This window comes from Fundulus heteroclitus, chromosome 11 (assembly GCF_011125445.2).
Source record: "Fundulus heteroclitus isolate FHET01 chromosome 11, MU-UCD_Fhet_4.1, whole genome shotgun sequence".
Taxonomy (NCBI): domain Eukaryota; kingdom Metazoa; phylum Chordata; class Actinopteri; order Cyprinodontiformes; family Fundulidae; genus Fundulus; species Fundulus heteroclitus.
Genome location: NC_046371.1, coordinates 19,236,390 through 19,250,594, shown reverse-complemented (window position 1 = coordinate 19,250,594; position 14,205 = coordinate 19,236,390). Strand labels below are relative to the sequence as shown.

The window sequence follows — 14,205 nt, the reverse complement described above, 5'->3', positions numbered from 1 at the left end:
AGCATTTACATTTATTCTGTAAATTTCACCTAACTCTCAATTACCAAATGGATGCCTCTGTTTTTAATGTTTCTTCACAAAAAAAATATTTAGTTTACTTCATCTTTTGAGTAAGTTATAATGCTAAACAGGGCACAAAAGCCATGTGCAGGAGTTTGCACACATTTCACCCTGTGAAAAGAGCAAATGCTTTGTTTTAAAGGCTAACGCAGGTTCAATCAATACGGTGCTTAAGGCTCCTGTGTCAAGACAATTACAAAATGGATATTGATTGAATTTCAGCAAGAATGAACCTGCACTGCGTTTGATTGTAGTGCAAAAAGTCTCCAACAGATGTCCTACTTGTATGCTTTATGTCTTTCTTTCTTTTTTTCATTTTTTTACTACGTCTGTGGTCCAATATCTGGAAAGCATGGTCCAGCAGTCTTGTAAAAACATGTGGCTCAAACCATTCTCTTTAGAGATCCAAAAAATAAGCTCAACTACGCCAATGAGTCTCATAAAATAAACTAAAATGAAATGAAAGTAAAAAAAAAAAAAGGAAAGCGTCATTTAAATAACAAAAAATGCACGCCATGCTGTAGAATCAAAAATAAATAAATAAAGACACGGGAAACATTTTTGGCTGAAGCAGAAGATGAGGTGCCCCTCCCTGTCCGTGTCCTCTTACGGGTGATAAAAACTGTTAATCAGGCCAGTGAACCTCATGAGAAACAAGGTGAAATTACTCTGTGTGTCTGCCGCTTCATAGAAAACACTCAAGCTTGACTAATGCTTGTATAAGATTGGGGGTATATAAAAGGTCATAAGACTGGTATTAAAGGGGTATAAGATTTATTATGATCAATTTGAAAAACAAAAACGATATTTTCTCCATCAAAAAGCCGCGCGTCTGTGTGTGTGTGGCTCCCCAACTGCCTGTCAGAATGAATTTCCCAAACCCTATACGTCCAAATGAGTCACTTATCGCCGCTACAAACGCATTCTTTGTTCCCGCACAATGTACAATGTGAGCGCACACAGCGGAGCGGCGGGGCGGTGGTACCGGTAGACTTGTTGTTGTCCTCCTCTTGTTCTCACACGTGCTCCACCCTCTCTGCGCTGATTGGACGAGAAAGTACCCCCTCTCCCATCACGGTGTATCTTCTCTCACCCTCACACTGGGGTGGTTGGAGGAACGCCCACCCACAGGACCGGGAAAGTCGCTTCAAACTGAAAAACACGCTGCCTGCTGCATGACGCGCAGACCATTCAGGAGACGCTGGAGAGAGAGGAGACGCGCGCACAGCCTGCCTCTGATCCCCCGATTTGAACGCGACTCTCATGTAGCGGACTGGACACAAGACACGTTGCGTCAGATTCCCATTACAGACGTTGCCTTTTCATTTAATTCTCCTTATGTCATAAATAATCTAAGCGGATACAGCTGCCTCGGAAACTGCTGAGCGCTCCGGTTGGATGCTTTTGGATGAACAGGTGGCGCAAGGTCCAGCGAGCCTAATTTGCGGGACGTTAAGCGTTTAATACCTGCTTTTAAAGGTGGGTGAGAGACGAGGCGCGAAGTTTTCCTTTTTGCCCTCCCCACCTCCTCAGACAAGGCGACAGAGATGCCCGTGTCGGACCACAACATGGGGACAGACAACAGGACGCACGACGGGGAGACCTCGGACAGCGCCGACGACGAGAGCACCATCTCGGCCACCCTGGGCAGCCCGGCTCCGGACGTGCTCAAGAACTTTTACCACACCAAGCGCGTCGGGACCTACCTGATCGGGAGGAAGCTGGGAGAAGGGTCTTTCGCCAAAGTTAGAGAGGGTCTCCACACTCTGACGGGAGAAAAGGTGAGGCATGCAGCTGGATGAAATCTGCGCTGTCTGAACTCCTGGAAACTTAATAACACGACATTGCACGCAATTTTTTGTGTTTTATATATATATATATATATATATATATATATATATATATATATATATATATATATATATATATATATATATATATACTGCAAAAAGTGAACTAGATTTAAGTGAAATTTTCTTGAGCAGGTAAATAAGACTATTTGCCAATGGAATAAGATTTTTGCACTTAAAATAGGAACAATTCATCTCCATCATCTTATTTCAAGTGCAGGATATCTAATTATCTTATTTTAGGGGTAACAATACTCATTCCATTGGCAAATAGTCTTATTTAGCTCCTCAAATCAAAGAAAATATACTAATTTCAAGACATTTTTAGTTCCCTTTTTGCAGTATATATATATATATATATATATATATATATATATATATATATATATATATATATATATATATATATATATATATGGCAGTTAGTATAAATCTTTTGAAGAACATTTGTCTTTCTTCAGCTTTCAGGTTTCCTTGGCTCTTTGTCAGTGCAGTCCTTTACGCCGCATACCAGCCATGATAAATGTCAAACTTTTTCACGTTTTCTTTTTATGGATTCATTTTTAATTAGCATTACCAGTTTTACCTTTGAGTTGGCAGCTCCATGGGCGTCTCTATGAAGTTCCCAAAAGGGGTGATGAAGATGGGGCGTGGGGGGATTTGGAAAATTGGAAGTCATAAAAAAAAATAAAAAATGAAGGGCTTTTTTTTTCATTTGCTGTTGTATAGAGGCAGAGGATGGCAGTTTAGCTGTGTTTAAACGTAGCTAATATTTGTGCGTGAGACAAGTGTTTTGGTTAGAGGGGGGGAAACGTATGAGGGTCAGCCCAGTGCCACCACCACTGGTCCCCTCAGCTAATCAGCTCTACCTCAGAGAAAGTGTCTAGTTCTGTTTGCAGTGAGCTCCCTTTGTTAATGAGCTCATGTCGCACCGCCAGCTGTCGAGGTGCAGTGCATGCACAGCGCTGGCAATATTTACCCAACGTGCTTGTGTGTGAAAGAGAGAAACAGAGAGAGAGGGAGAGAGGGGAATGGAAATGCATCTGCTTTCCCGAGGCATTGTTGGATGACAACCTGTGCACTGCTTTGTCTGCTGCTGCTGCTGCTGCTGCTGTTGGTGATCTCACCTTCTGCAGGCGCGCATGGCTGTGATAGGGACGGTGGAGAAAATCACCTGGCCTATGAGGAGCCAGAGCCACTACTTGCATATGCAATCGGCTCGTTGATAAATGGGCTCTGGGGCTCATTGGGATTCTGCAAGCGCAGGGCTTTGATATGGGCAACCATTGGCCGGTTGTTGCCTTTGTCTCTATCTCGTCCGATTTTTCTTTTTTTCTTCTTCGTCTTTTTTTTTTTTTTTGGTTGAAATGTCCGGGGGGGGGGAGGGGGAGAATTTGCATATTAGAAAGACAAGCGCCTCCTTTTCTCTGCTTGTACCAACTTGTAAAACCTGTTTGCAGGATTATACAACATGATATTAGCTCGTTGAAAAATACATATAATTAGATTATCTTGACCCCTCCTCGTTTGCCCGCCAGCGCTCGCTCTGTCGCTCTGGAGAGAGAAGGAGGCGTCTCTCCTCTCCCCGCTTTTTGCCCCGCTCTCTTTGTTTAGGATGATGCAAACAGTGGTAATCTCGCAACCAAGCACAGCTCTTCGTTTTGAATAAAGGCCTACAACAGGAGCTTTGAGGGAGGAAGGGAGGGAGGACAGGGCAGTGGGTTTATTAAAGCAGAGATGGTATTCCCGGGGGGCAAAAGGAAATTCATCAGGTTTCACACGTTGCCTTTTTCTAGCATCTCTTGAAAGACGGTGTAGGTGTAGGCACGAGAATGTGAAAGTGAAGAGGGCTAAACGACGGGGTCAGGGGGGTTGGAGAGGTCACATGGGTGTGTTTTTGATCACTGTAACCCACTTTTCTTTCTACACCCCCCTGCAAGACCCCCTCCCTTCTGTCTGAGGGGTGACTGATAAACAACTGAATCCCCCAGAAGCCCCCTGGCAGCATGCTCCCTTCCCCCTCTACACCCCTACCCCACCCTCCTCGTGTGCACTACTGTAAATACACCGCCCCACCCCACTCCATACGTTCCCCGCACCCAAAAGCGCAAATCAATGACCGGCAAGTGCCGGCACATGGCATGTGCAACGAGGTTTGATTAGCGGCTGTAAAAAAAAAAAAAAAAGGGTCCTTTAGAGGGGAATCAATTATCAGAGCGTAAAAATGAGCTGAAGGATGGTTGTAAAAAAAACGAGCCAAAGGGCAGAAAGGAAGGAGAGGACACTGTTGCACCGCATCACTAATGGATATGGTGATTTGTCCCGCTTGCCAATGCCGGTCCACGTCTGCGGACTCTCCTTGAGATGATTTGTAACGTACGATATAGCCACGTTCTTGAACTCAGTCTAGACAGGACGCAAGGAGACGCGTAAAGCAGAGGATGAAATATTTTTATTGAATGCGATTATCATCAAGGGGCCTGCCATTGAACAGAGGACATGCCATTTATGAGGACATCTTCAAGGATGTCTCTCCAGTAATGGTCCGACAGAACGTTCTGAGAGGAGAAATGAAAGGCAGAGCGTTACGCCTTTTAGTCCCTTTTAGTGTTTGTCACAATGAAATCACCTTCCGTTAGACTCCAAAGGAATGACTAATGACTATTTGCACACTTTTTCACCTCTCGGGGAGTGTTTTGCCGGGTACAGTCACGTAACGGCATATTATTTTACAGGGTTTTGCCAACTAACTGCCATTTTTTTTTTTTTTTTTACTTTAAATTTAAATCAAAACACTTAAATTTGACCAGATGCTAAGGACTATTTACACACCCTTTCCCTTCTGGTACATTCAACTTGAACATTTTATTTTTATGTGCCTTATCTACTAACTAATTCACTGTATGTTTCCCTTTTTGACAGTCTTTCTCTTCTGATGTGCAACTTAACTTTAAATTTAGCTTCATTTAATACTGTTTTTTGTTTTGCATTTGCATTTGTGTAGATCTTTTCTATGAATGCTCATTCTTAGAGCTTCTGTCTGGCCCCTTTACTTCTTTATTATTCAGCTACCTCTCTCATGCTCACATTCCCTTCCATCTTTAGGGCCCTGCGTTACTCCACACCCTCAGAGCAGCTGTTTGGGAGAGGTCACTGCCGAGTTATGTACGCCGCAGTAAAGTTCGAGTAGCCTCGTCACCTGTTACTCTGCTCGAAATCCAACCTTAAAAGACACGCTAATGCAGGAGTGTGCTTTTCCCCAACTCTCCGCGACATATGGCGCGGGGTTTAAGAGTCGAACCCTCGGCTGCCAAGGTTTCAAGAAGAATATCTTTTCTCATCCTCTTACCCCGGCCTCCTCCCTGCTTTTTCTCCAGGTGGCGGTGAAGGTAATCGACAAGCGCAAGGCCAAGAAGGACTCGTACGTCACAAAGAACCTGCGGCGGGAGGGCCTCATCCAGGAGATGATTCGCCACCCGAACATCGCGCAGCTGCTGGACATCCTGGAGACAGAGAACAGCTACTACCTGGTGATGGAGCTGTGTCCCGGAGGGAACCTCATGAACCACATTTACGAGAAGAAGCACCTGGACGAGAGGGAGACTCAGAAGTACATCCGCCAGCTGGTGCTGGCCGTCGAGCACCTGCACAGGGCCGGCGTGGTGCACAGGTATGGCAAAGGACAATTAAACAGCCCGCTGCGTCAAGTCAGACAGTACTGTGGGGTTCTCATTCAAGGATATCTAAATAAACTAAAAGTGCTGGCTTATTCATGCACCAGGCAATACTCCAAACAGTGGATATTATCATTCATTTCTAACATATATATACCGTACGATATTGCTATTTCATCTTAAAAAAAAATGTCTAAATTCAGACAGAAGTTGTCAGTTACTCAAGAGAGTTGAGACTTGCACAACAACCAAGACTATGATCTTACCCAAACATTGACTGTGCCAACAGTAACATCTCTTCTCTCCCTTTTCGTCTCACAGAGATCTGAAGATAGAAAACCTCCTACTGGATGAGCAGGACAACATAAAGCTCATAGGTAATGTACTTTCAAATGTGTTTTTTTTGTCATCAGAAAACAAAGTCTGTAGAGGATACGAACAGTTGATCAATACTATGCGACTATTTATTAGCGACGTCACTGTAAATATTCTCCCCGTATGCAGTCAGACCCTTAATGAGGTAAAGGGTTAAGGCGAGTTAAACATCCCGGTAAAAGGCTTACAAGCTCTCGCTGTGACGTTAAGCTGCTGCCTCTGTCTGTTTGTGCAAAGCTGAGGTGCATAAACAGCCAAAGCCTAGGAACGACACTCACCACACTCTCTCCATCCACCCCTCCCTTATTAGATTTCGGCCTCAGTAACTGCGCCGGCATACTGGGATACTCCGACCCCTTCAGCACCCAGTGCGGCAGTCCTGCCTACGCCGCTCCCGAGCTGCTGTCCAGGAAGAAATACGGGCCGAAGGTGGATGTCTGGTCCATGTGAGTTCACTTTCATTTCATGCGAGAACACAAAATCGCCCGTTTTAAGTTGACCGCAACGTCTGAACGTGCACCTTTGGCCTCCCAGTGGTGTCAATATGTACGCGATGCTGACCGGGTCACTGCCTTTCACCGTGGAGCCCTTCAGCCTACGAGCCCTGCATCAGAAGATGGTGGACAAAGAGATGAACCCTCTACCTCCTACCCTTTCCACCGGTAAGGAATCCAACTGAAGTGCTGCGTGCGCCGATTGCATAAACTGTTGTTTGTTGACGGTTTGAGGCACGATAAGAGCCAAGTTTAGGCACGTGGTGGTCAGATAAACCTTTATTTTCGTTCAATTGGATTCCTTAGAACTTGTTTTCGCTGCCACGCCATGATTTCCTTAGAAAAACAAAAACAAAAAAAAAACGGCTCTCATAAGTATAATTAGCCAGCCGGGGTTGCACACGCCCAGCATTGTGGCCAGAAAAATATTTCCAGTTAAGTTGCAGGCATGTCAACTTGTTGATGTGGTTTCATTACACACGGTTTAAACAAAGTTTAATGAGGGCGGTGGATAATAATGGAGGAACCGGTGACGGAACCTCGTCACTGGATGCGGTGACGCTCACCGCTCTGCATGTCACGGCAGTAATACCTGCTAACTTTTCTAAGGAAGGACTGGCTTAACCTACTTCCAGAGAGGTCTTATTAATACAGCGATGATTAAAGCTGAGCCACGCAACACAGTGGAGGTTGTGGATGAGATATAAGTAAATGAGAAGCTGAGGTTTGTGGTATTTGAAGATAAGCAAAGAGTGGAACTGGTATAGCAAGTTCTGGCTTTGAGTGTCATGTCAAGACAAATTGATGGTTAGACATGTAGCGACATGTTTCAACTTTCAGGAATCTTATCACTTATCTTCACAGATAAGGGCAGAGGGCCGCTGACAGCACGGTGTGATTTACTCTTCTTTCTTCTCGCAGCTGCCATCTGTCTGCTGAAGAAGCTCCTTGAGCCAGACCCTCACAGGCGTCCAAATATACACCAAGTGATGACTGACTCCTGGCTGCAGCTGGCCAACAGGAACACAGGGGCCCCTTACCGCAACAGGTACTCCCCGTGCACACGCGCGGGCCCTTGCAAGCCTCGCCACCTTCCGTTACGTAACAACCCCACCTTTGTGTGTTTTCATTGAGATTTGTTGTAATGGACCGACACAGACGAATGCAATATGTGCGTAGGAAGAAAAAAAAATATTTTGATGGGTTTTAGATTTAGTAGTTTGTGGAACTACTGTACCTTTCAATGCAATTATAGAGGCAAGTTTCTACCAGCTTTGCACATCTAGACACTGACATTTCTGGCTATTCTTCTTTGCGAAATAGTCGAAGTTCAGTCAGATCGGACAGTGGGGGTTGCACCAATTTTCAAAGTCTTGCTAAAACTTCTCCATTCAGTTCAGATCTATAGGCATTCTCACACATGGAAGATGCTTCCACATCAGTCATTCCTTGTAGCTGTGGCTGCACGTTTAGGGCTTTTGTTCTACTGAATGGTGAACCTGCGCCATGATCGCCCGCAATCTCTTACAGGCTTTTCTTTAGCAGAATTGCCCTGAATTTCACACCAGCCGTCTACCAGTTCAGACCAGCTTCCCTGTCGTCCTGAAGAAAAGCTTAGGCGGAGATATATAGATTTGCAGTAGTGCGCCACTCGTTCCGTTTTGGGATGATAGATTGAGTGATTGAGTCATTTCTCAACAAATTTTGCAGATTTTGTGCTACTTTCTGTTGGTCAATCACATAAAATCACAATAAAATTATCTCTAGTTTGTGGCTGTTACGAAACAAAATGCAGAGAGTAAATGTTTTTTTTACGCATTTGCAATGCTTTGTACATTCAAAATACTTACATATCCGATTTTTTTTATAGTAATTTTGTGTACGCTTCACACGCGGAGTGTTACAGGATTACTAATCTGTTCTCTCTTTGTCCGAAGAATCCACATCGAAGAGATAAACCAGGCGGTTTTGCTCCATATGACGGAGAAGATGGGGTACAAGCACAGCGAGGTTCTGAGCGCCGTCCTCACCAACCGTGCCTGCCACACTCTCGCCGTCTACTTTCTCCTCAACAAGAAAATGAAGAGACTCTCTAAGGAGTTCAGGGTGAGTGCAAAGCGTATATCACGGCTAACACCTGTCATGCAGAGGAAGCGCTCTAAACTGCGCTGCCCTCTGTGGTTTCTTGGAAGAATTTCGTCGTGATTGACAAACCTGCACGGCCTGTTTTGAGAGTCTTTTGCACCGTCTTTGCGTCTTTGCAGGAGAAGCAGCTGCAGGAGAAAAAGAAAGAAGAGAAGAAACAAGCTGAGTACTTCCAAACGCAGTGGCGGAAGCACGTGGACAAACTCACCATCCCCCCGAAACAGACGCCCGTCTACCTGGCTGTGAGCAAGGGGCAGAACAAGGAGAAGAAACACAAAACAGGTGAGGATTTGCACTGTTTCATGCATAAATGTATATATTTATACCGTATATGTACATTTAGGGGGTAAAAAATATTTATTGCATCATTTCTTTCTATTTTCCACATAGGGTAGGTTGACTGAGCATGCATCTTCATGTGCAACAGCTTGTTTCCCACAACCCCATCCATGCAACCCTCCCTCCATCCCTTCCTCCATCCACCCACCCATCCATCCATCCATCCATCCATCTACCTGAAAAGTAACACCCTGGGAAAACCTTACAGCCATTTTTTTTATGCAAATGCACAGGCACTTTGTTTCCATGTAAATCACTCTTCTGGTGTCTGACATAAAATGAATGAGTGACTGAGCACTGAGGTATGTAACTTTCCTCGAAGCTGCACTGAAATCAAATTCGGAACAGCGTGTGACACGTGAAGGGGAGCTCGCAGCACAATAGCACCTGGGTGAACACTAAAGTTTATATGCTCCTTTCTGTCTTTACTTTTCTGTAAGGAACACCGAGTAAGCCCATAGGCTGTTCTTGATCCAGCAAGTCAGGCTGGGCTGGTAGTGACTGAGGGGCAAACCCTCATCCCCAGCCAGTTCTTTACACTAGCTCAGCACAGGCCGTGAGATAATTGACATGACATGCGCTACCTAGACACGCAGGCCATAAATCTCAAATTATGACTTGCTCCAGGTGTACAATGTTTATTGTTCATGTGTCTCTGCGGCATCATCAGGGGGGGGGAACAAAAAGTGGAAGGTTGCCGCGTTGGGAAACTAACGTTACACCCTTTTCTCTCTTCAGGTTTACTAAGAGCCTTAGCGGTAGGACACCGTAAGTCGCCTCTGGCACCTCCCGGCACGGTCGCTTCCTCGTCCATGGAGTACCTCGAGATTCACCCCCTCTTCCCCAACACTCCACAGCAGCGGAGGCGCTTGGCCACCCTCCCGCCGGTCAACACGAGTCCAGAACATAACATCCCCGCTCCGCCGGCGCCGTCGCCGATCGGCATGCACTCCTTCGGCTCGCTCTCCAAAGCCGAGCAGATTGAAGACACGCCTTCCACTCCCTGGTACAAGCTGACCAACGGCACTCTGTCGCCGCCGCGCCACGTCTCCGCCTTCCAGCCTGACTCCTCTTACTTAAAAAAGGCCACCATCCCCAGTCCCCCGGTCCTGATTTCCAACCCGCAGCCCAAGAAGAATTTGTCATCGGACGGGTGCGGTTCCTCCGACACAAGCGGAAGCCCCTCTAGCAGCGTCGGAAGCCCGCCGGGAGGCTCCGCGTTCATGCCCCTGAAATCCGCCTTTAGTCTAATCAACCCCAACTCAGCGTTCAGCCCTCCATCCAACAGCGCGAGCAGCGACCCCGAGAGCCCGACGCATCGCAGCAAGCTCCCCTCCGTGGGGAAGTGTCCGAAGAAGAAAGCGCCGCTGCAGCCTTTTACGTTCCGACCGGAACAATTCATCGAGGAAGTCGTGTCCCCGCCTCCGTACCCGATGAAAACTCTCATGTGTGCTTCGGGCGCGCTGAAGACCCTCTGCTGAGGGACTCAGACGAAAATGAAAGGAACTTATGGACTCCTCTCAACAGTTTGTAAAAGCTGGAGAGGTCTTTCAGAGCGGCCTTTTGAACTGTGAACCTCCCCCTTTATTCCAAATAAGCCACTTTTCTTGTCATACTCCGGTATGAAAACTAGACATGGGCCGGCATGGGATTCTCATAACCCTTCAGTGGAGATGCTGCATTTTAAAGGTGTTAACACAAAAAAGTTAAAAACATAATATTATTGCTTTTGTTTGTGAAATAAAAGCATCAATTATTACCGCTCTCACAAAAGTAAGCCTATTTGATAAATCCGTCATTTTGATAGAGACCAGCGGTTCTCAAACTTTTTACCAACCTGAGTAAATAGCATGTTTTCTTACCAACCACCACCTTGACAAAACATTTTAAAACAGTTGCATAACAAAACCCAAACTGCTGTCAATCTGTCATATTTGCAGTGCCTGCCTTAATGAAGGACGCAATTTAAATTAGGCGTTACAATGTTCAAGTCTGAGGTTGGAAAAAGTCAATCTACCAAGAAACCAAATTAGGAGAGGAAAGTGAAAGGATTCTCACCACCTCAAAAATCAGCTATTGCTGCCTTGCATTTAAAAACCATTTTAATATGTTTTCCATATAACTCTGTTTTTATGCAAGAGCAAATTCTTCAAAACTGCAGAATTTTGTACGTTTTTTTATAAGCAAGGAATTGTATATTTGCCTTCTTCTACCCAACTGACCAGCAGGGTTCAGCAACAGGTTGGGGAGGGGTGGTGGGGGGAGAGAAATCTCCAGTAACTCTGGTACTTTCTCCGGTATCTGATTAAAGGGACTTTGAACCGTGGAAAAAATTTGACAAAAAGTTTAAAGCCTGTGCAGAAACTGAATCCGGCATCCGGCCCATGCCTAATCAAAATGTGAAACAGCGATGGATGAAGGGGCGAGAATTTAACATTTTACCTCCTTTTAGTATTTGTGTTATGTAATAAAAAAAAATGTGACAACACTGACAAGATGAGATTTGAAATGGATCCTTGAGCAATGACTAAACCCCGCTGTGCCCTAGATACGAAGTGGACTTGGGATGTCTTGTGATACGGACCTTGACGACTGATGCGTCCAAACACACACACACACACACACACACACACATACATACAAAACTCTGTAATATAGACCCGGTTTGAGGTACCTTCTTTTGTAATGACGCTTTCGTCTGGTTTGAGAACAAGCCGCAGACTGATTCGCACCAGCTAACAGGACCCCGACTTTCAACCCTAACCCTCACCGTACATGTGTAAATGTTGTTGTCTCTGTAGAAACTCTGTACTATAGCCACTGACTTCCAGTCAGCCCGCACTGTAGCCTGAATGCTGGCTGGGGGAGGAAAAAAAAAAAATTTTAAACTCACTGCACTATTACTAAAAACCAAAACCTGTAGGAAATAAGTGTGCTGACTATCTTTTACCTCACAGCATTAACCGTGCATTTCTGCATTCTGTAGTGACAGGTCTGTGTGGGGTGTGTCCGAGTGTGCTGACTTTAGATTTAACACAATATAACAACATAGGGACCAACAGTAGAATCATAAGCTCACTTTTTTATGAACTCTCATCACCCGTCAATGATAAAAAAAAAACGACATTTCTCACTTTTTTATACACAAGTGTTAGCTCACCAACAGGGAAACTCACACTTAAGGATCATTCCACAGCTAAACGCGCCAGTTTGTAGTCAGTGACGTAAAACGGAGCATCAGAAGCCTTATGAAACTCAACCACCTCACCGAAAAACGCTGGGGGGTTGAAAGTGGGAACAAGTGCTACTAGTGTCACCTAACATCTACACAAAAGAAGTGATTCACCTCCTTTTGTCTTAATGCTGTAGTTCGTGCAATAGTCTTAAGTGTTTTTACTGCAATGATGAGTATTTGCCAAGAGCTCTTTGAGCGTAATGTGAACGTTGTTCTTGTACATAGCAGTCTTTAAACGCCCCTGCTCCCTTCACGTGACTTGCTCTGTATAGCAGGATTTATTTTTTTTTTTTAAATGTTTATGGAGATGGCATTTTTTTACAAAAAGGAAAAGGCTTCCACTGGCACAAGGGTCTTTTTTGCCTCACTATGAAATACTGTAGAATATCTCCTTTTTTTTTTTTTTTGTCCAGATGAAAAATTGCATGAATCGAATTGTAACGTCAAAGCATTTGAAATTATGGCTTTGTAACTGTTTTTTCCTTTTCTTTTTTTTTTTCTTCTTCTTCTTCTTCTTTTTGAAACTGAGATTGTTACAGATACGCTGGGGGGTCTTTTGTAAGATTTTTTTAAATGGATTGGTTTGAGTGTCAAGAGATTTCTATGCTGTATAAAGTATTTTAAATATCTATACTGGAACCTCTGTGTCTGGTCTGTTGATTTCCACCAGCTACCTGTCTGGCGCCGTGGCTGTACACCCTGTCTGCCTGGCCTGCAATTATAAAAAATTACATGCTTTTAAATTCAAAAAGGAAAAGAATGCATGACTACGCCACAACGTCCAACGGTCTTGACAATTAGACAACAACTGACACGCTACCTTTTTTCAAATTATGTCACATTACAGCCACTTATTTCTATGAGTTTTAGTTGAAGTTAACGTTAAAGACTAGCGAGCCAATAGCATGACGCCGCCACCACCATCCGTCACAAAGGGGATGGTGTACATTGATGTTTATTTTTCTTCCACACATAGTATTTTGTATGCAGGGCCATAAAGTTTGTGTTTATCGCATCAAAAAAAAAAAAAGAAAATCGCAAGGCAACGTAGATTCATGAGTTATTCTCCTTCTGGTGGGGTTAATGACGCATGGCTTCTCTGCTATGGAAGGGGCCATATTTCTTTACAAACACATTGTGCCATTTGTCTGACATGTCATGCACATTTCCCACAGGATACGTCTATAATGAGTAAAAAAAAAAAAAACACCAGAGCAACAGCTGAAGGACCCTTACAAATGATACCCTCACATACCACGGCCCCCGCTCCCTCTTCAGCGACACACACTAATCTACTCAGCTGTGGTGACCCCTCCCTCCCTCCTCCCCCCCGTCCTCATAATAAACATCTCTGGGTGACACTGCCATGTCGAGACAAAGAGGAGGTCGGAGGGGGGAGGGCGTGTGGGGGGGGGGGGTCTCTGGCACTCTGAGACAAACACATTCACAGGACGACACAAACAAGGATGTCTGATTAAATCTGCGAGGCTAAGCTGATAAAAGCGGAGGGGCAAGAGTGGCCCTAAAAAAAAAAAAAAACAAAAAAAAAAACATTAAAGCCAGAGCCCTTTGTTTATCAAAGGCAGGCGGACTGTTGGTCAAAATCCCCCTAGAGGTCTGGTGTCACAAACAGCCTGCGGGCATGAAAACGGCTGGTTGACAACAGGTAACAGGACAGTAAACCTGAAGTCCTGTGCTGTTCTAGTCACACCTGTGAGGAAGCATCTCATGAAGATCATATTTAGATTGTTATTTTTTTTTTACCTCTGGATTATAAAATGACGATGAAAAGCTGTAAGGACACCAAAGCTTTGTTATCCTTATCCTTTTTTCTTTCAAATAAAAAAAAAACAATCCAATAACGGCAGTTCAAACCAGGTATTTAATGTGCATACACAATATTAAAAGACACATGATCGATTCCCCCTTCAATAATCTGGCACTAAATTAGACCGAACGTTACCTGCTTTGAGTCAGCTAGGATTACTGGAAAATTTAAGTTCACTAAATAAAAGAACAAGAGGCTCTTTTTA

General features: G+C 44.6%; 1 protein-coding gene across 1 annotated transcript; it reads left to right on the top strand.

The window, feature by feature from the left end:
• The first annotated feature begins 1,175 nt into the window (after nt 1-1,175).
• Nucleotides 1,176-12,811, top strand: hunk (hormonally up-regulated Neu-associated kinase). The gene is made up of 9 exons (XM_012858702.3): nt 1,176-1,841; nt 5,288-5,580; nt 5,906-5,961; nt 6,270-6,405; nt 6,494-6,621; nt 7,375-7,501; nt 8,391-8,559; nt 8,718-8,880; nt 9,676-12,811. Exons 1-9 carry the CDS (start codon nt 1,608-1,610, stop codon nt 10,416-10,418), a joined length of 2,049 nt encoding a protein of 682 aa, XP_012714156.1. The 5' UTR covers nt 1,176-1,607; the 3' UTR covers nt 10,419-12,811.
• Nucleotides 12,812-14,205: the final 1,394 nt, after the last annotated feature.